Source organism: Mobula hypostoma, chromosome 27, assembly GCF_963921235.1.
Source record: "Mobula hypostoma chromosome 27, sMobHyp1.1, whole genome shotgun sequence".
In the NCBI taxonomy this organism is placed as follows: Eukaryota; Metazoa; Chordata; class Chondrichthyes; order Myliobatiformes; family Myliobatidae; genus Mobula; species Mobula hypostoma.
In genome coordinates, this window is record NC_086123.1 from 37,558,760 (window position 1) to 37,580,669 (window position 21,910).

At 42.7% G+C, this 21,910-nt stretch overlaps 1 protein-coding gene across 6 annotated transcripts in view; it reads left to right on the top strand.

Moving 5' to 3' along the window:
- LOC134338586 (unconventional myosin-XVIIIb-like) overlaps positions 1-21,910 on the top strand; it is a 471,306-nt gene that overhangs the window by 307,569 nt on the left and 141,827 nt on the right. For all 6 annotated transcript variants that reach the window (XM_063034529.1, XM_063034531.1, XM_063034532.1 and 3 more), the window contains one exon: positions 17,527-17,646. In XM_063034529.1, coding sequence (XP_062890599.1) covers positions 17,527-17,646 — 120 coding nt within the window. The remainder of the gene's footprint in view (positions 1-17,526; positions 17,647-21,910) is intronic.

A 21,910-nucleotide genomic window follows, 5' to 3' on the forward strand; every position in this document is an offset into this window, starting at 1 on the left:
GGATATTTTTAAAGAAGCATTTGGATAGATACTTTGGTACACGAAGAGGAGGAGCTGAATATCCCATATCCCACCAAGGCAGGGGTTCCCAACCTTCTTTATGTCATGGGCCCCTACCATTAACCGAGGGGTCTGTGAACCTCAGTTTGGGAACTCCTGCTCTTGTTAGGCCGAAGGGCCTGTACTTGTGCTCTTTTGCTCTGTTTCTCCGTAGAAAGGGAGGGAAGGGGAAGGGAATTAAGTCACCCTGGATCCTGAGGGACAGCAAAAAAAACAAGAGCACATTATCCAGCAACACACATCAAAATTGCTGGTGAACACAGCAGGCTAGGCAGCATCTATTGGAAGAGGTACAGTCGACGTTTCGGGCTGAGACGCTTCGTCAGGGCTAACTGAAAGAAGAGCTAGTAGGAGATTTGAAAGTGGGAGGGGGAGGGGGAGATCCAAAATGATAGGAGAAGACAGGAGGGGGAGGGATGGAGCCAAGAGCTGGACAGGTGATGGGCAAAAGGGATATGAGAGGATCATGGGACAGGAGGCCCAGGGAGAAGGAAAAGGGGAAGAGGGGAACCCAGAGGATGGGCAAGGGGTATAGTGAGAGGGACAGAGGGAGAAAAAGGAGAGAGAGAGAAAGAATGTGTGTATATAAATAAATAACCGATGGGGTACGAGGGGGAGGTGGGGCATTAGCGGAAGTTTGAGAAATCAATGTTCATGCCATCAGGTTGGAGGCTACCCAGACGGAATATAAGGTGTTGTTCCTCCAACCTGACACAACTTTTATGTGTGTTGCTTGAAATTCCAGCATCTGCAGATTTCCTCGTGTGAGAGCACATTATCCGGGAGGGTTAACAGAAAACTTTGTTGCATGAAACAAGAGGCGAGAGTTGAAAGTGGGAAATTGTCGATCTCTCTCTTTTCTGACCACTACACTTTAGAGGGGATGTAAATATTCCAGAGAAGATGCAGAAAAGATTTACTCAAATCTTTCCCGTGTTAGTGAATTTCGGAGTATAAAAATCAAGGGTTAATGGATTTTGCGTATAAACAAAAGAAAAGCGGGAGTAATTATTCACCTGTACTACACATCCGTTATGTCATCGATAGGAACACAGGTAATCTCATGCCTCAGTGCTACTTCTCTGTGACAGCCCTGAATTTCCTTAATCTCCAAAAATCTCTCTGTCTTGAATACTCTATATTAGAAGCTCCACACCTCTTTAAAGAATTTTAAATGTTCCGTAACCTCTGAATGACAAAGTTTCTTCTCAACTCAGTCCTGAATGGTCAGCATCTCATTTTGAATTGCTCATTGTAGACATCAGTGCAAGAGAAACAAGGTCCTGTTCAACTCCATCAAACTCTATATGGTTCAGAATGGGCCCAGTCTGCTGAAATGACACTGTTCCGTACCAGGAATCAAGATAATGAACCTTTGTTGACCTCTTTATCTAAAGTAAATTCTTCCTTGCATAGGAAAAAAATACTCTGTCCACAATATTGGAAGAGCCATTTTTCCAGGGCCTTATATAATCTCAGCAAGTTGGCTTTACTCTTCCACTTAAGCCTTTATTCAACAAAGGCCCACAAACCACTTACTCTCACAATTGCTCGTATCTGCAAGTGTACACTCTTTTGTACACACACTGCTGGTCCTCCCTGAACAGCAACACCTTCCAATTTCTCTCTGTTTAAAAGATATCCTGTATTTCTGTTTTGTTTTCTTTATCAAAACAACAAGCTTGCATTTTTCCACACAGCATGTCATCTGTCATGTTCTCGCCCATTCTCTTAGTTTGTCTTTATTCCCCAAATCCTCCCTGCATCGTCTTGACAGTGTCCACAGCTGCCCAGATTTGTATCATTAGCAGACTCGGAGATGACAAACATCATCCCTCGGGATCAAGAAGGACTTGTTTCCCCTGCGGGGTTTATGGGTTCTGAGCTAAGGGCCAATTAAGACAACTCCCATGATCCTCAGACCACTTCTGGCCTGACTGCAATTTCTGCAGCAGAATTTATTCTTGTAATAAGCATACTTTTGAAGAGAGCAAGATTCTGCCTGTAAACAGAAGTGAAGTTCGCTGTCATTTGACAATGAAAAAAAGCCATGACTTCAGCATTTTTTTACAACCTGCTAAATGGGTGCTTTAAATGCAGAACCATTACTCGTTCTACTTCCCACTCTACCTGAACCCCAGTAACAATGTACCACTGTGCACCAAGACTTCATTAGGATGAATTCTAACTTTGGTTTTGCTGTTGTCAGGTACCAGGAGGAACTGACCTCCTACATATAGACTTCTTCAAAATAATTTTCACGGTTTTTTATTGGCCAGTTTATATCCTAATGAGGAGCTGGTCTTGGGGAATATAAGGCAGTATGAACTGTAATTGAACAAGGCTATATCCTTGTATTTAACCTGTTGGAATAGAAATCTTCAACAGAAGACTATAAGACATAGGAGGAGAATTAGGCCATTCAGCCCATCAAGTTTGCTCTACCATTCCATAATGGCTGATTTATTTTCCCTGTCAACCCAAGTTTTTACATGAAGATTGTAGGGCCACTTTCTTAGGAACTGATTATAGATCTTCTAGGTTATAGTTTGAAGTCTTCCTGCGGAGACTTAAGTGCTTGGATCTTGGTTTACCTGGGTCATAGGGAAGGGTGCAACAAGTTGGGACTATTCCCTGGAGCTTAAGGGAATGAGTGGAGATCTTATAGACGTTTACACGATTGTGAGGGGTACAGATAGGGCGAATGCTTGCAGGTTTTTCCCCCTCACAGAACAAGTTGCCAGTGATGCGGGTTCAGTTGTAACAATGAAAAGAAATTTGGCTCGGTGCATGCATGAGAAGGGTATGAAGAGTTATGGTCCAGGTGCAGGTCGATGGGACTAGGCAGAAGGCCAGGTCACTGCAGACTAGATGGACCAAAGGGCCTGGTTCTGTGCTGTAGACTCAATAGCATCATACAAGTGAAGTTCCGAAGGAGTGTTGCACCATAGTTCTGACTCAGAATTAGTTCCCACATCTACATTGAAACATGCAGTGAAATGTGTCCTTTGTGTCAACAACCGACACACTGGACATGCAAGTGTCACCACGTATTTCCAGCTAGTTCTGGTGGCAGGTCAGAAGTTCACTCAAAGCCCACTTGATCTTTTCTGACATGCATGAAAACATCTCTTGGGATTAATTTGAAGGCGGGGGGATGCAAGTGTCTGGACAAATATTTACCCTTCAGTCAACGTCTTTAAAGAAGAGTGTCTGGTCATTATCACATTGCTGTTTGTGGGAGCTAAGGCATCAACATTTCAGAGGGGAACACAAATCAAATAGTTAAGAACTAACCATTGAGCACTGAAATGATAAAGGAAGGGTACGTCACATCCAGAGTTTCTCCAGTTAGTGAGCGATTTCCCTGACGTAGTGGGGAATTGCGTACGAGGCAAGTTACAGCATTGGTTTGCCATTGCCTTCTGCCGGGTGAGTTTACAAAGAGATCACCAGCTCGTAACTCTGCATGGATGGAAAGTATGCAGGAGAGCTGGCTGGATTCGAACTCAGGACCTTTTGTCCCGAAGTCCGACACTGATGCCACTACCAGCCGGATCACTGAAATGATAGAGGTTGGTAAAGCTGCCAAATTAATCTAGATCAGAATTGGGTTTATTACTACTTACATATGTCATGAAATTTGTAATTTTGTGGCAGCAGCACAGTGCAATACATGAAAAACTACTTAAGTCACAATAAGAAATGTACACTCGGTGGCCACTTTATTAGGCATACCTGTACACCTGCTCATTATTGCAGATATCTAACCAGCCTCAACTCAATACATAAAAGCATTCAGACACAGTCAGGAGGTTCAGTTGTTGTTCAAACCAAATGTCAGAATGGAGAAGAAATGTGATCTAAGTGGTTTTGATTGCTGGTGCCAGATGGGGTGGTTTGAGTATCTCAGAAACTGCTGATCTGGAATTTTCATGTAAAATGTTCTCCAGGGTTTACAGAGAAGGGTGTGATCTAGTGAAAGGAAATACACGAGAGGTCAGAGGAGAATGGCCAGACAGGTTCAAGCTGGCAGGATAATCATGCATTACAATAGTGGTGTGTAGAAGAGCATCTCTTTGAGGTGGATGGGCTACAGCAGCATAAGACCATGAACATGCACTCGGTGGCCACTTTATTAGGTACCTAATAAATAAGTAGTGCAAAAGGAGACCAAAATAGCGAGGCAGATTTCATGGGCTCATGGTCCATTTAGCAATCTGACAGTGGAGGGAAAGCAGCTGTTCCTAAAACATTGAATGTGGGTCTTCAGGCTCCTGTACTTCATCCTTTTCCACAGTTTTCTCATCTTTGTAGGATATGGGCGCGCTGATGTGTATGTTTGCTCAGCAGGTTAGGGCAACAATTAAGTAGTTACGATAAACAGCAGGAAGAAATGGGAGCAAATTACTTGGATCACAAATGACATCTAAATTTCTAGTTCTAATTCTTCCCAGTCTAAATTTGAAACATGGTGATGCAGTTGAAACTACTTCTGTTGCTGTTTGTGGAAGTTCACAGTCTGATTCCCAGCAGCACGCCTCCTTATTGTCTCTTTGAGCAGAATGGTAATTGAACCATCTTCCAAACTCTCAAATAATCAGCAGTTCATTTGGGAAAAAACACAAACTAATAAACAAATCTCGCTCCCTACAGCTTTAACAAGATTCCTTTGCTGATTATGAAGATGAACCTGCTCTTTCTGGACTTTAACTGTCCCTGTCTGTGGAAGCCATGGACAGGTTCTGTGTGGAATTGGCAATGAGGATACTTAGTGAAGTGACATCTACATGAATTGTAGAAGAACATGAAGAATGTACAAAGTCTCAAACCTGTTTCACCATTCAACAAGACCAGGACCCATCTATCTCGGTGTCATTTTCCCATCCCCTTGATTACTTTGAGGCAATTAGACAAAGGAGCAGAATTGGGCCATTCAGCATTGAGTGTGTTCCACCATTTTGTCATGGCTGATTTATTATCCCTTTCAGCACCATTCTCCTGCTTTCTCCCCATAACCTTTGATGCTCTTACTAATCAATAATCTTTTAACCTCCACTTTAAATATACCCAATAACATGAGCTCTATAACCATCTGTAGCAATGAATTCCATGGATTCACTGCCCCTGACTGAAGAAATTCTTCATCTCTGTTCTAAAGGGACGCACTTGTATTCTGAGGCTGTGCCCTGTGGTCCTAGATACTCCCACTATCGGAAACATCCTCTCCACATTCAGTGCACTCTATCCAGGCCTTTCAATATTCGATCGGTTTCATTGAGTTCCTCCCTCGTTCTTTTAATCTTCATTGAACACAGGCCTGGAGGCATCAAATGCTCCTCACACACAAACCTTTTCACTCCTGGGATCATCTTATGCACCTCCTCTGGACCCGCTCCAATTCCAGCACATTCTTTCTTAGATAAATAGCCCTTTAGTATCTAGAACCATTTAATCTCCATTTTGCATGAACTCTGTGCCCTCTGAAGTAGTGAGTTCCTCTGCCCATAGTTCTCGCTGCCTCAGTAAAGCAAGTATGATAATCAAAGACTCCACCCACCCTAGATATTCGCTGTTCTATCCTCTTCCAGAAGATTGGACAGAAGATACAAAAGTCTGAAAGCACATACCTCCAGGTTCCAGGACAGCTACTACTCTGCTGTTATAAGCCTATTGGGTGGTTCCCTAGTACATCGCATGGACTCCTGATCTCACAATCTTCCTCTTTATGATTTTGAACCTTATTGTTTAACTGTACTGCACTTTCTCTAGTAGTTACTTTGAACTCAACAGCTGTGAAGCAGATGAAGGCTGCAACAAATCCATCAGCTCCAATCGTCATGGTTTCCATGCCATTGGAATCAGTTGGTTGATTTGTGAAGTACCATGTGCTCCTTGGAGTGCAACATCAAGTACATGTTAAACAAATACACACACTGGTGTCTTCGCTGTGTGGACCACTTCTTCAGAACCATCATCCTCGACCTTGAGGGATAGCCACAACGGCGAAAACTTTCTCTAGCTGTTACACTTTTATTCTGATGGTTATTGTTTTAATTTCTTCTATCTCAATGCACTGTGTAATGATTTGATCCATATGAACAGTATGAAATCCCAATCATGGGTTTACTGATTTTTTTTAACGCTGTAACTTGAAGAGCTTTTTCATTAGATTTATCAGTGTCTTTAATTTTTCATTTAATCAATGTTGAACCAAGTGTCTCATTGTATCAAGATCAAGTTCAAGTTTAATTGTCATTCAACCATACATGAATATCCATGAGTTCAGCCAAACAAGACAGCATTACTCGGGGGCTCAGTTGCAAAGCACAGTACCAACAGTCATGCACAAGACACATATAACACATTTATGATAACAAGCACATGCAAGATATCAGAAAAATACAGTCACACAAAAAATATAGTCCAAGTCCCTGAGTCCACGAATGTTGCAGCAGTCTGCAGTCAAACATAATAACTTGTCTTCTGCTGAGCAAACACCGGGGGGGCAGCACCGACTCCAGTCTGGATGCTATGCCACATTGCCCCCAGCACTCCAGTGTTCAAAGCTCAAAGTAAATTTATTCTCAAACGACATACATGTCACCACATATAACCCTGAGAAGCACTGGAGCGTACAGACTCCAATGCCTGACTCCTGGGCCACTGTAAACAGGCCTGAGGCCTTGTCCTCGCTTTGACTGAGGCCACGCAGTTCCCCTGCCATCTGCCAAAAAGGCAGTGAATTGGACTTGCAGCATTCCACATTAACCATGTCCAAGAGTCTTGCAATCACAAGAAAAGCGACCACGATGATCACTTGCTGTTGGATTGCAGGTACTGATTCCTCCGAGGTTTCTCTAAGGAAGACAGCAGCACTATCTGCACCAAATCCAGCTCACTGATATGGTAGACCTGCAATACTTAAAGTTTTTAATGTCGACAGGTTCTTGCGATCTTAAAAAATTATGTTTAAAAAGACAATAACACCTTTGGTTGGCCCCATAGAAGCCACAGTGACCGAGCACACCGCCATCTTACTGGAAGCCATGTTTACTATTATGGGAACATGCATATATTTATTGCATATCATGTTACTTCTTTAAGACTGTAACAGTCCCCAGTGCAATAAGGTGGACCCTTGACATGACAATTTACCTCTAAGACTTTGCACTCTTTCTAAGTGTAACACCTCTCTCTGTGTTCCTTTATTGTTTTCTTCTGTACTACCTCAATCCAAAGGAACGAAATGATCTGTACAGTTGGCATGTAAAACAAAGTTTTTCACTGTACCTTGGACAATCAACCATTTGACCAATTTAAATGCCATTTTCTCTCCACCATCCTATTATGTAAATTTACAATCGATTTCAGCCAGGCTCTCCCTCATGCTTTGCTTTGCTTTGGTTAGATTGAAAACCATGGTTTTAGATTGAACTTCTTTACCACAGGGGTTTTAAAGACATTGGAATACATACATGGATAGAAAGGTTTTGGAGGGCTGTGCACATCGGACCACATCGGGTTAACAAAGACAGGTTGGGTCAAAGGGCCCATTCTCCAACTCAGGCTACCCTCCAAACACATCAGCTACAAATATCAGTGCATTTGTATAATAGAGATCACAGCAGTTCTCATTGAGGAATCAGCAGTGGAAAGGGTGAGCAGTTTCACATTTCTGGGTGTCAACATCTGAAAGTCTATCCTGGGTCCAACATATTGGTGGAATTATGAAGAAGGCGTGACAGCAGCGATATTTCACTAGGAGTTTAAGAAGACTTCGTATGTCACTAAAGACTCTCGCAAATTTCTACAGATGTACCCTGGAGTGCTGGTTTTCTCACTCTCTGATATGGAGGGGCCACTGCACAGTATCATTAAAACTGCAGAAATTTGTAAACTCAGTCAGCTCTATCGTGGGTACTAGTCTCCAGCATCCATGATACCTTCAAAAGGTGATGCCTCAGAAAGGTGGCATCCATCATTAACGACTCCCAGCACCTCGTGTTCTCCCGCCATTGCTACCATCGGAGAGCCTGAAGACTCACACTCAGTTTTAGGAGCAGGTTTTCCCCCTCCACTATCAGATTTCAGATTTCTGAATAGACAATGAATCAGCCTATGAACGTTACCTCCCGATTTTTCTCATTGCCAGTACAATGTCATGGTTGCTTTGTGTTATAGACCTGTACTGATTTTCTGTACATGTGTGCTGAGTTCGGACTATGCCAGTAAAGAACCATGAACCTTAGCTCCCATCTCCAGCGATTTTCTGTCTTGGTGCTACTTATTTAATTTAACTTCTTGTTACATATTTCTTACTGTAATATATAGTATTTTTCATGTACTGTTGCTGCAAAACAATGTATTTCACGACATTCTGTATGTCAGCTAAATTAAGCCTGATTTTGATTGTTAACAATTTAAATTCCTTCGCCTACCCTTTTCACTACAGATGTAAAACTTTGATTTCCAATGTTATATAATTAGCTGAATTTGAATCTGGTTTGTGAAGTGGGGTTTGTATTTTGGATTATTAGTCTAGAATTCGGAATTGCCAGTACAATGTCATGGTTGCTTTGTGTTATAGACCTACTGTGGTATGGCCTACAGTACAATAAGGGACTACTTTACGTTGTAGGGACACGTTGTTGCATGCGCTTTTAGGTGCGTATTGATCTGTACGTGTGTGCTGAGTTCGGACTATGCCAGTAAAGAACCATGAACCTTACCTCCCATCTCCAGCGTTTTTATTAATAGCATTGTTGTGTAACCGGGCCACATACACAACAAATTGGCGATGAGGTTAATGAACCTACATTGTATCAGAATGCTGTATTTTAATTGATAACGACGCTCGGAAGAAGAGTTCAAGGAACGAGCCAAGGAATGGGAGAAGGAGGCAGAGTGAGGCCACGAGTCCGAAAGGAAGCGGGAGCACAGCCGGGGTCGGGAACATCGGGAGACCAAGAGACACAGTCAGAGCCGCAGCACGTCCAGCCGAGACCACAGCCGGCGCTGACCCCCCAGGGACTGAGGGTCTGCCTGCCCCAGAAGGGAGATAAAAAGGAGCAACATACACACACACACATCTAGACGGAGTGCACTCAAGGCACTAGCAAAAAGGACATGTGAGTCAAAAAAAAAGGAAAATAAGGGGAGAACGGGTTTAATTAACATAAAAAAGATGGCAACGATTGGAACCATTACAGCATTTGATAGTGGCATTGAAGACTGGGCAACTCACATTGAGAGAGTGGAGTTGTATTGTGAGGCTAACGGTGTTAAGGATGAAAAGAAAGCCAGCGTCTAACTCAGTATTATGGGAGCAAAAACGTACGGCCCGTTACCGAGCTTGTTAACCCCTGAAAAGCCAGCTGACAAAACGTTCAAACAAATAGTAGACACTCTCCAACAGCATTTAAGCCCCAAACCACTGGTCATGGCTGAAAGATTTAAATTTCACAATCGGAATCAGAGCGAAAATGAAAGCATTTCTGAATATTGTGCTGAATTGCGCAAGTTATGAGAACATTGTCAATTTGGAGCTGGTCTATCGGACGTATTGAGGGATAGGTTAGTGAGTGGCATGCACTGTGAAACCACACAGAAGAAGCTCCTGTGTGAAAGATACCTTATATTCGAGAAAGCACAAAACATTGCAATATCAACGGAAACAGCAGCATTGGGTGCTTCTGAGATACAACAAAAATCTCTGGAATATGCCACAAATAAAATGTCACTGAGCAGAAATGAAGGAAAGATATGTTACCGTTGTGGGAACAGGTCACATGTCCTGAATGACTGTTGATTTAAAGACAAAGAATGCAGTAACTGTGGAAAACAGGGCCACATTGGCAGAGTATGCAAAGCTAGTCAACAGCAGAAAAAGGGCAAAATACAGAGAAAGAAGAAACCCCAGAAAGGAAAATATGACAAGGTACATAAAATGGAAGAAGGCAGTTCTGATGAAAATGCAGCCGCCGAAAGTGAATTGTCTTGTCGGCAACTTCACAGCGTGAAAGAGACAGATGATCAAAGAGTAATATGGATCACTCCACAAGTGGCAGGCGTGAGACTGAAAATGGAGTTGGACACAGGCTCAGCTTTAACAGCGATCTCTGTACACGAGTACAAACGACTGTTTCCTCACATACCTCTGAAACGAACTAAACTACTGCTAAAGACTTACACAGGACAGAAAGTGCGTCCCAAAGGTAAAATTAAAGTGACAGTGACCTACGGAGACAAAACACAGCAGCTGAGCCTCTATGTACTGAAAAATGGAGGACCACTGTTGCTGGGACGTGAATGGCTCAGGAAAATCCAGTTAGATTAGCACACCATCAAGGCACTAGGTGCGTCAACAAAGGAGGGCAGTTTAGCGGGGAAGGTGTCCGCAGCTCTCCTCTCACCCATTGTCGACTATTACAACAATGAGGAGGAGCTAGACAGCGTCGATGATGAGGATGAAAGCAGTATCCGTGGCCGCGGCTCGGATGAAGGTACAGAGGATGCGAGGGAGCAGATATTTCCAATAAGCAGGATGATGAAGACTACCTGGAAGTAAAAGAGCAGATGTACCAGGAGAAATTGACATCTCTCAAAAGGCAGCTACAGCAGTTACAGGAAGGCACTTTGCAGGAGTATCAGAAAAGGATGAAGAAACTAGATCAACAATACAAGGAAAGAATATGAAATGCAGAGCTTTTTCTGCAACTGAAGACAGAACAAGTGGAAAGGAATTATATTAAAGAGAAGAAAGCAGTACTGAAGGAATTTGAAGATAAAAAGATTGAGTTAGAAGAAAAGAAAAAGATGATTGAGAATGAAAGGCTAACAATGGAACTCACAGGAGATTCTGTGGAGGTAAAGCCAATAATGACTAGGAAACTAAGGAGGAGACCTAATGACCCTGTTCCAATTACCAACAAAAGACGAAAACCTGGACCTGCACAGTTAAATTACCCGTTAAAAGATGAACAGATAATGGAAGATCTGCAAACTCTCAATAAGCTTAAATCACCAAAAAGACCAGCATCTCTATTCAAAGAGAACAGTTTTTGCACAAGGTAAATCTCGAACCAATCATTTCCTCCATTGAGAATCATACACTTAATCCTTTGCAGGAAAGCTTCTTTTTCATGTACATTATTTTGAATCCTCAGCCAATGTGTCTTGTTTTTCCACAAAGAAGTTGGGAAATAGCATCAAAACAAAGGCGAATTCTGGCAACAAACTGTAAGGTTTCTATTGTTGTATTTTCACACTTGTGCTGAATGTGCACCTGAAGGAATTCTCCCTCCTGAGCCAGACAGATAGCACTGCAGGTAATCCTTAATATCAGCAAAACTGTACTTTAACAGCAGCTTAAGAACAATGGAACAAACAACAGGATTTCAATCAACTGCTTCATCAAATGGTGAACGATTACTGGTAAAGTACTGATCTTTCTGTGAGTCATTGGATTGCCCTGACTTTTGAATAACTAGCAGAGACTACAGATCACCAACTACTTCTTTGTTGGTGGCAAGTCATCTTTGAAGCAGACCATGGAAACCAAAGCTATGAAAAATGCATCACACCTCTTGCAAAGTATGGCTAATTTTGCTACAGCTTCACTTATTTCTTCTGTTACCGCTGGTTCATAACCATCGTCTACAGAAGTACAGCAGAGTGGGCAGAGTCGTTGTCCTGATTCAAGCCATCGCTTTATACATTTTAAACAGTAAAAATGATCACATGGAAGCAGAATGGGATCGTTGAGTTCTCCTAAGCAAGTTGTACATTCTTTCAGATCATACCTGAAGAACAGACATACTGCACTATTTCTACAGTCCCTGAGGATCTGAACCACAGCCCAAAAGATCCCTCGGGATCTCACATCTGAGTTACTGTCCAAACTCTTTGCAAGTTGATCAGCATAGAATGCAACCTTGTTCTCCAATTTATCATGTATTTCTTTAACTCCCAAAATGATGTGTTCCACAAAAAGTGACAGCATCTCCGTCTTCTCCTGAGCATCTTCCCAGCTGAATCACCTGCTGAATCACCAGCACAAAAATATGAAGCATGAATAGAAGATGGAAAGTTATATTACGTTAAGAGACGGTATCATAAAGGTCAGGCTATCTATTTGGAATCTAAGGAGAATGCAAAGATTGGCTGTGTAATTAGCTCAGTTAGAAGAAATGAGACATGGGTAAGGAAGACAAGTGATAGCACAAAGATGCGTATATATCTAGGACAGCTGCACAGAGGAGTCTTCATTATATGGAGGCGATCTGCTGCCTAGAACTCTTAGCAAGTTGGAGGCGCACATCTTCTTAACTCCCTGTGCTCAGAGGTCAACTTTTCATGACTTTTATATGGTAATCTGTATTAAAACAAACAAGTTTATTGACAGACGTTACCCGGAGAGGCAGAGAAGGCCCCCCAGAGACTTGAGTTATAAATGGGTCTTCGACCAAAAGTAAAAAACAGGCTTGTTATAATTTGATATTATTATGTTACTTTGTTTTGATTTGATATTATTAAGTTACTAAGTAAACAAATGGTAGGCATTTGTATGTTAAGGGTAGACATATTTGTTTAGCATAGAGACCCAGTTAAAAAAAACAGTTGATACACTATTAAAATAAAAGGGAAGGAGTGTACTGTATGGCCTACAGTATAATTATGTTGTACGGACACATCGTTGCATGCACTATTAGACACGTATTGAGCATGCGCTATTAGGTGCATATTGATCTTTACGTGTGCCGAGTTCAGTTTCTGCTAGTAAAGAACCATGAACCTTAGCTCCCATCTCCAGCATTTTTATTAATAGTATTATTGTGTAACCAGGCCACATACACAGCAAGACCCAATAATGTGACGTGTTGGAGTTAGGGTTGTTTCGGAAACAGCTACAGCTTTGAAATGGTGAACAGACAAGACATCAATAAGAGCTCCTATTAACATAACCTCTCCCTGCTTGTTGGATTTGGGTATTAATTTGGCAGACAGCTTGACATTTAGAAGATAAAACAGTTTCTGGCTTAAATGTCAGCTGATTGGGAGCATCAGAGGAACCGAGCGTGAAGAGAGCTCTTGTTGTCAAAACATTGTTACTCAAAATGTTAGAGTTGCCTCTGCACTTGTTCCAATTTGCCATTTTGATTATGTAATGCCCAGTGAGTGAAGGGATCGATTGTACTTTTCCTACCAAGTGCTGAGGGTGTTAAAACTAAGCAAATCTTTATTTAACCTTGCTGATAGTTCAATGTACAGTATTTAATTAAAGCTTCCAAATTGTGATATGCTTTGTCTGTGATTTCCTTTTTATTTCTTTTTAACTTCCCCTGGTCTTTAGAAGTTGCTATCTTGTATGTTCTCTTCATACATTTTAGAATAATTCTAAGCCAAAGTTCTTTCTGTCCTTCTGCCTGTTATCTTCATCTTTTTTTCTTCCTAATCTTCCCATTCCATGGAGTTTGCACGTTCTCTCAGCCACTGCATGAGATTCCCAGCATGGTCTGGCTTCTTCCTGCATCATGGAAATTCCAAAAGTTGGGAGATTAATTGGCCATTGAGCTCTTCCTTCAGTTAGTTCTGACGAAGGGTCTCGGCCCAAAACGTTGACTGTACCTCTTCCTAGAGATGCTTCCTGGCCTGCTGCGTTCACCAGGATTAGATTGATGACTAACACAGACTGTTTCTCTGCTCTGTGTCTCTGTCTATTCTCTATCTCAGGGGTTCCCAACCTGGGCTCCATGAACCCCTTGCTTAATGGTATTGGACCATGCCATTAAAAAGGTTGGGAACCCCTGGTCTACCTAAGGAAGACCAGAATAGAATGAGATTAGGTTGATGGTCAGCACAAACTGTTTCTCTGTTGTCTGCTTCTATCACTATGCTCCATCTAAACAAGACTAGATTTCTCTCTTTCAGGGTATTTAGCCACTTGCAGCACCACCTATATCACTGACATTGAGAGAGAGCAGTGTGATCTCAGAGAAGTCTCTTCACTCTGTGTCGGAAGATGGTGCCAGAGCAAGGTTTAATCAGCGCAGTTTGTGGATTGAACTCTGTAGTTCACAATATGATCAGTTTCCTCTTTCTGGACGTTCCTTTTTTTGTTGCTGTTTTGGGCTTGCAGTTGGTCTGAAGAGATGAAACACTTTTACAATGGAACCAAAATAAAACATTGCGTGAAAATGAAAACAAGTCACTGGAGAAACTCAGTAGCTTAGGTAACATTGATGGAGGCAAAGAGATGGTTGAGACCCTGAATCAGGACATTGGGGTCTGTCTATTGGATTAAAGAGAGAATAAGAGAAAACGAGGCAAATTATCTCCAGTTACCTATCTGGACTGTTGCCAAATACAGGAGGTAAAAGCAAAATATTCTTTCCTCTTCTATCATATTCATTCTTCTTCATCCCTTTAGCTCTTCCACCTATCACCTCCCAGCTTCACACCTAATCCCCTCTTCCTCCATCTTTGCATCTTCCTCCTCACCTGGTCTCACCCATCACCTCCCAGCTTCTCCCTTTCCCACCCACCCACCTTCCCCTCACCTGGTCTCACCTATCACCTCCCAGTGTCTCACCTCATCCTCCACCCACATTCCCCCCTCACCTGGTCTCACCTATCACCTCCCAGTGTCTCACTTCATACCCCCTCTCCCCCACCCACCCACCTTTCCCCTTACCTGGTCTCACCTGTCACCTCCCAGCTTCTCTCTTCCCCACCCACACACCACCCCCCATCCCCCTCAACTCGTCTCATCTATCACCTCCCAGCTTCTACTTCTTCCACCCCATCTTCTTATTCTGGCTTTTTTCCCTTTCCTTTGTAGTCCTGATGAAGTTCTTGGCTCAAAACGTCAACAGTTTATTCCTTTCCATAGATTCTACTTGAACTGCTGAGTTCCTCCAGCATTTTGTATGTGTTACTATGGATTTCCTGCATCTGCAGAATCTCTTGTGTTTAATATTCAGATATATTTCACTGTATATTAACTAATGCTCCAAGTGCCAGTCTTAGTAAACAAATGTTATTGGAACAATCAACTGCTGTTATTTTATAATTGGTTAGGACCTTGGGGCTGGTGACTGACCTAAGCAAGGACTCTCACTTCTAACCTGTAAATTTCTTCACAGACTCGATAAGTAACAAAAATCCTTGCTTTAATGTGTCCATTGGCAGAACGTATCCAACAGATAAATCCCAAAAGCAACAGAGCAGAGTGATTACTTCAACACTTTCTCAGCCTGTTGCCCATATTATCCCTTTCTCCACTCTTTTCACAGATATCCTGTACTTCATGAAGATTCCCGACCACTTTTTTAAAAGCACAAGAGTAAACCGAATCAGCAGTGTAGCCAGTGGCCAGATGAAAATAGCAATCTGTGCCAAGTATACAGGTATAGAGATGGATCTGACCTTCCTCCCAGTTAGATCTGAGCAAGATGTCACCGGTCAACCACGGTAACCTTCTTGGGGGCTGCTTACTTTGAAATTTGCTTGGAGCATCTCTACTCAGTGGTTATTTTATTCGGTACAAGAGGTACCTAATAAAGTGGCCACTGAGTATGTTTGTGGCCTTCTGCTGCTGTAGCCCCTCCACTTCAAGGTTTGATGTGTTGTGCATTCAGAGATGCTCTTCTGCACACCACTGTTGCATCTTGTGGTGAGCTGAGTTACTGTCACCTTCCTGTCTGCTTGAACCAGCCTGGCCATTCTCCTCTGACCTCTCTCATTAACAAGGTATCTTCACTCACAGAACTGCCATTCACTGGATGTTTTTGTTCTTCCGCACTCTGGGAACTGGTGTGAATGAAAATCTCAGGAGACCAGCGGTTTCTGAGATACTCAAACCATCCCGTCTGGTACTGACAATCATTCCACGATCAAAGTCACTTAGATCACATTTATTCCCCATTTGTCTGTGTGCTTTTATTCATTGAGTTGTTGCTACAGGATTGGCTGGTTAGATACTTGCATTAATGAGCAGGTGTACGGGTACCTAATACTGTGGCCACTGAGTGTATATGAAGGCTGGAACCCCGGGAGGGGGGGTGAAATGGAGGAGGGAGAGGATACAGAAAGCCCAAAATCTATTCTGAACAGCAGCAGATGCTTTAAGCTGTTAATTAGTCACAGATGGAATAGGTCGCCTTGTGATGTGGCTGGGACTGGGGACCTAGCTGGGTATGGTTGTGAATTCTGATGACATTTCATTTGCAGTAAGAATGCACCATTTGAATAAATGTCCCTAAAAGGACAACTAGCAGTTTCTTTGCAGGTATTAAGAACTTAGCAAATTTATATACACTGTTCAGACTGCTGGGAATCCATCTTCATCTTAATTATATTGTGTGCTGTCTTTTGTGGCTTCTGTGATTTAGAGCCATAGCAACAACACCAAGTTGTTTAGAATTTTTATAGAGTTGCAGAATATTTACTGCACAGGGTTGTTGCTTGTTGTGTTCTGTGTTGTTCTGCCGAGCACGGTCGGCATGCTGTGTCGATGCCCAGATATGTGGTGACACTTTCAGGCTGCCCCCAGCATATCCTTGTGTGCGTTGGTTGTTAGCATAAATGACACATTCACTGCATGTTTCGATATACTTGGAATAATAAATCTGAAGACTCAATCCGATTACCCAGCTATTATTCCTGTTCTCAGTGTTCTGCCCCTTAGCTAATATTCTGATGAGGTCAATACTTTGTCTTCACATCCATGCGGTTCAGCATTAGCTAATTATCATGGGAGTGTTTGTAAGTAATATGCTTAGTGATTCCTTTCTCCATTGTTTTTGTCCACTCATCGAAGAAATGGGTTCATGAGGCATAAACCAGCCCTCAGCTGGCACATTCTGATAAGTTTAAAAAGAACTTCAAGGTTTTTAGTCAGTTTACCCTTAATTATGAACTCTGGTGAGTTGCTTACAACAGATGTTGAACCATCTGCTGTATAATTCCCCAGATTTTTCACTCATATTTTGTAACTACATGTTGAACACCCCTTATACGAAATTCCAAAATCCAAAGATCTTTGAAACCTGAATTTTTTTAAAATACTGAAATGACATCACAAATGGAAAATTCCACAAGGCGCTGGGAAGTTTCCCAGGCGATTTGCGGTGGGTCCCTGTGCATCACGGACAGTTCTAAGGAGTAACCTCACATATGTGATGAACAGAAGTTCGTGAAAAATAGAAAACACTGCATAAAGTGAGGATCTCTGCCTTAAAAATATTGCACATCATCTCGAGGAAGAGACTTCCAATGACTCAAACCTTCAGAGGGAAACAAAATGCAACATCCCTCTCTTAAATGAGTTTTGTAGCTTTTGTGACTCTACTTGAACAACCCCACATTGGCACCAGTTCTGTGTTGATTTCATTCCCACTCTGGCAGAAGTGATCTTGGGTCGCCGAAAAGTGATTACTGATCCCCGTTCTAATTTTGCTGCAGATTTCGGACCTCACAACAGAGCTCTCCGATGAACGTTTCAAGGGTGACGTGACCTATCGGGTCCTGGATAGTGAACGTGCTGAGAGGCTGCGCCTCACGCAGGAACTGAAGGTGATGCAGGTAAGAAATAGAATGACGTCAAACCATGGTATCAGAAAATGAATTGGCATCACTGTAAATATAAGTATATATAGTATATATGGGCTTACAAGAATGCTTCCTAGTACAATTCTGATAATTCTATGCTTCTTTACATTGAAAATATAAAACTTTTTTTCTTAGTATACATGTCATCATCGTATGACATGGGCGATATGGCCTTATCTATGACCATGATTTTGGCAAATTTTCCACAGGTGGTTTGCCATTGCCATCTTCTGGGCAGTGTCTTTCCAAGACGGGTGATCCCAGCCGTTGTCCATACTCTTCAGAGATTGTCTGCCTGGCGTCAGTGGACGCATAACCAAGACTTGCGACATGCACCCGGCTGCTCACATGACCATCCACCACATGCTTCCATGGCTTCCTGTGACCCTGATTGTGGGGGGGCACGGGGCACGGGGGGCTAAGTAGGTGCCACACCTTGCCCAAGATGGCCAGCAGGGGAGTGGAGAGAAGGAGTGCCTTACACCTCCTTTGGTAGAGATGTATCTCCACTCTGTCACCCAGTTTAATATAAGAAAACTTCTTTTATAATATAACAAATTCAAGAAGCTAAAATACTTAGAAGATTTTGGGCATTCTATTAAATAACCTTCTCTGAATCATAAATGTTCTGCCAATTGACAAATCCTTGGTACTTTTATTTCAGTGTATACTTTCCTTGTTCTTCTTCCCCTGGGCATCAAAACTGGAAGGGTTTCTGGTATCTAATGATTTTGTAAAGATTTTTAAAAGTTTCCTTTGTTGCTTAACAAACTACTGCAAAGATTTTAAAACAACTTTTTAAAAAGTAATTAATTGCTGCAATCTGCTGGAGGAACTCGGAGTGAAGCAGTAGTTGTTTTCAGTCTGCTTCGAGTGTCTAAGTTTTCTTCAATCGTTCAATTCTCACTGAAATCATGTACACAAGAGCTTCTGCAGATGCTGACCATCTTGAGAATGACACAAAATGCTGGAGCAACTCAGCAGGTCAGGCAGCATCTATGGAGGGAAATGAACAGTGGGAATTTGGGGCCAAGACCTTTCATCAAAAATCAAAAACATTTTTAAAAGTTCTTACAAAATCATGAGATACCAGAGGTCTCGCCAGCTTTGGTGTCTAGGGAGACAAGAGGAAGAAAGTAAACACTGAAATAAAAAATACTGGGGATTTGTCAATGGGCAGAATAGCTGTGTATATACACCAAGTTTTCAGAGAAGAGTCTCGGCCAGAAATGCCCACTGTTCATTTCCCTCCATAGATGCTGCCTGACCTGCTGAGTTACTCCAGCATTTTGTGTTATTGAAATCCTGTACTGCTTTGCAAAAATGAACTTTGCTCCTCCTTGGAATGTTTTCCTGGATAGAGGACAGTTGGCCCACATTCATACGGTCTCAATGACCTCATGTTAATTTAAACATTGGAGATAACAATAATACATATGCTGTCCCATTGAAAAGCTTTTGGCTTTCCTTTCCTTTCAATCGTGGTCCCTAAATATTGAATTATATCACTGAAACATTCTCTAATAAACCATGACAGTAGCTATGATTCTTGGTGATTCCTTCACTAATTGTGATGAGGAAGGTGGGTTTAAGAGTGAGTAGTTCTTGGGCAGAACTCCGATAAATGGAATTACAAATCTAAAACTGGAGTTCATAGTGTCGACGTGATGCTCTGTTTATTAATATGAATGCACGGTGTGCCCTGCTGGCTGTTCTGACATACAGCCCTAAATTCCCAGGGCAGTTGTGTTGTCCATGATTCTGTGCTGGGAGCAGTTTGTAAAACCTGAATTAATATATAAAATGTTTCTTTCTAATATCCATTGGCACATCACAGCCTTTGATATATTATTCAGCACACAAAGTCCCTGACTGCTCGTTCAGAGGGTTATTTTCTGGCCTGTGTTGAATTATTTAAACTCAGCCAATGCAAGGAAAGGAGTACTACAGTCAACCTTCAGTAGGAAGAGGAGAAACGCGGTCGGGTTTCCCACCCCTTTGCTTAACAATTCGGCAGCCTGCATACGGAAACATCTTGGCATGGGAAAGTATTCCTGTGCAGTCTCAGAGGATCACAGCACAGTCGATTTGCCCACCTGTCTCTGCTGGGCATAAATAGATATCTCAATTCTCAGCCCACAGCCCTGGAGAGCATGTCTCCTTCAGTGCTCATCAGCTAGTTTTTAAATGTGCTGATGGTTCCTCTGGCTGAGAGTTCCACTCCCAACATCCATTGAAAGAAATAATACTTTTTTGTTACCTCTCCTATAAGGTGGCTGGACATCATTGAACATCCTGCGGCCAAGCTGGTGCCAAATGTATTGGTTTTCTTTCGACTGCAGTGGTGAGGCCGAGCAGGGGATCTTGACGACTGGGCATCTCAGGATCTCCGTACTTTCTGCCCAGGCTTGTGATGATGATCATTACTCATGGTCCTTCAAGAAAGACCGATGCCAATCACCAGCTATAATATTTCTACTAATTAACTTAAATACATACCCTCTAGTTACCGATCAACCACAATAGGGAAATAACTCCTTCTAATTCATCCTGTCTTGGTTATGATTTTTATGTACCTCCATTAAGTCTTCTTTCATTCCTGTTCCAACCTTGGGAGTCTCTGCTGAAAAATAAAATGCTACATCTGAAATAAACCTGAAACACTGGAATCCCTTGCTAGGTCTGGCAGTAAACACAAAATACTCTGCAGATGCTGGGGTCAAAGCAACACTCACAACACACTGGAGGAACTCAGCAAGTCGGGCAGCATCTGTGGAAAAGATTGGTTGACGTTTCGGGCCGGAACCCTTCGTCAGGACTGAAGAGGGAAGGGGCAGAGGCCCTATAAAGAACGTGGGGGGAGGGTGGGAAGGAGAAGGCTGGTAGGTTCCAGATGAAAAACCAGTAAAGGGGTGGGGGAGGGGAAGCAGGGAGGGTACAGGCAGGAAAGGTGAAGAAGGAATAGGGAAAAAAACAATGGGTAGTAGAAGGAGGCAGATGGAGCCATGAGGGAGGTGATAGGCAGCAGGGGGAGGGGGTAGAGTGACATAGGGATAGAGGAAGGGACGGGGAGGGAATTACCGGAAGTTGGAGAATTCTATGTTCATACCAAGGGGCTGGAGACTACCTAGACGGTATATGAGGTGTTGCTCCTCCAACCTAGTTTTAGCCTCATCATGGCAGTAGAGGAGGCCATGTATGGACATATCTGAATGGGAGTGGGAAGCAGAGTTGAAGTGGGTGGCTACCAGGAGATCTGGCAGTATCTATGGAGAGAGAAGCAGAGCATAGAACATAGTACAGAATAGTACAGGCCCTTCAGCCCACAATGTTGTGCCGGCGTTTTAACCTCCTCCAGGATCAACCTAAATCTTCCCTCCCACATGGCTCTCTATTTTTCTATTATCCATGTGCCTAGCTAAGAATTCCTTAAATGCCCCCAATGTATCAAATAGTTAGTATTTCAGGCTGTTGACCTTAATCAAAACTGGAAAAGTTAGAAGAAAAATAAATGTTCAGTTGGAGAGAAGAATAATGAATCGAAAGGACATGTTAGTCTCCACACGATCTCAGATATTCCCTTTATTTCCTCCCCCCTCCTCTCTGCAACTAAAATTAATTTGATTTCTAACTTTTCTCAATTCTGATGAAAGGTCATCGATGTGAACTTTTGGGGTCATAAAGTCATGGAAAGAAACAACACGGAAACAAGGTTCTTTGATCCATCCAATCCACGCTGACCATCAATCTCCTGTTTACACTAATTCAACATTAGTTTTGTATTCTCACCAGATTCTTGTCAAGCCCCTCCCCCTACTTCCCTCCTTCAGATTCCACCACACACCCACACAGTTTAGGAGGAGGTTGGAAAGTCACGGAGAACGTGCGGTGTCCACCAGAGGCAGAGATTCAGCCCAGGTCTCTGGCACTGGGAGGATCTGATGTTATTAGCTGCAGCACTGTGCTGCTCTGTTTTGATGTTAACCTGACCTTTTCTCTTTTTTCTCCCTCTGTCCCTCTCACTATAACTGCTTGCCCATCCTCTGGGCTTCCCCCTAGGCCTCCCCGTCCCATGATCCTCTCCCTTCTCCAGCTTCATATCCCTTTTGCCAATCAACTATCCAACTCTTGGCTCCATCCCTCCCCCTCCTGTCTTCACCTATCATTTCGGATCTCCCCCTCCCCCTCCCACTTTCAAATCTCTTGCTATCTCTTCTTTCAGTTAGTCCTGACGAAG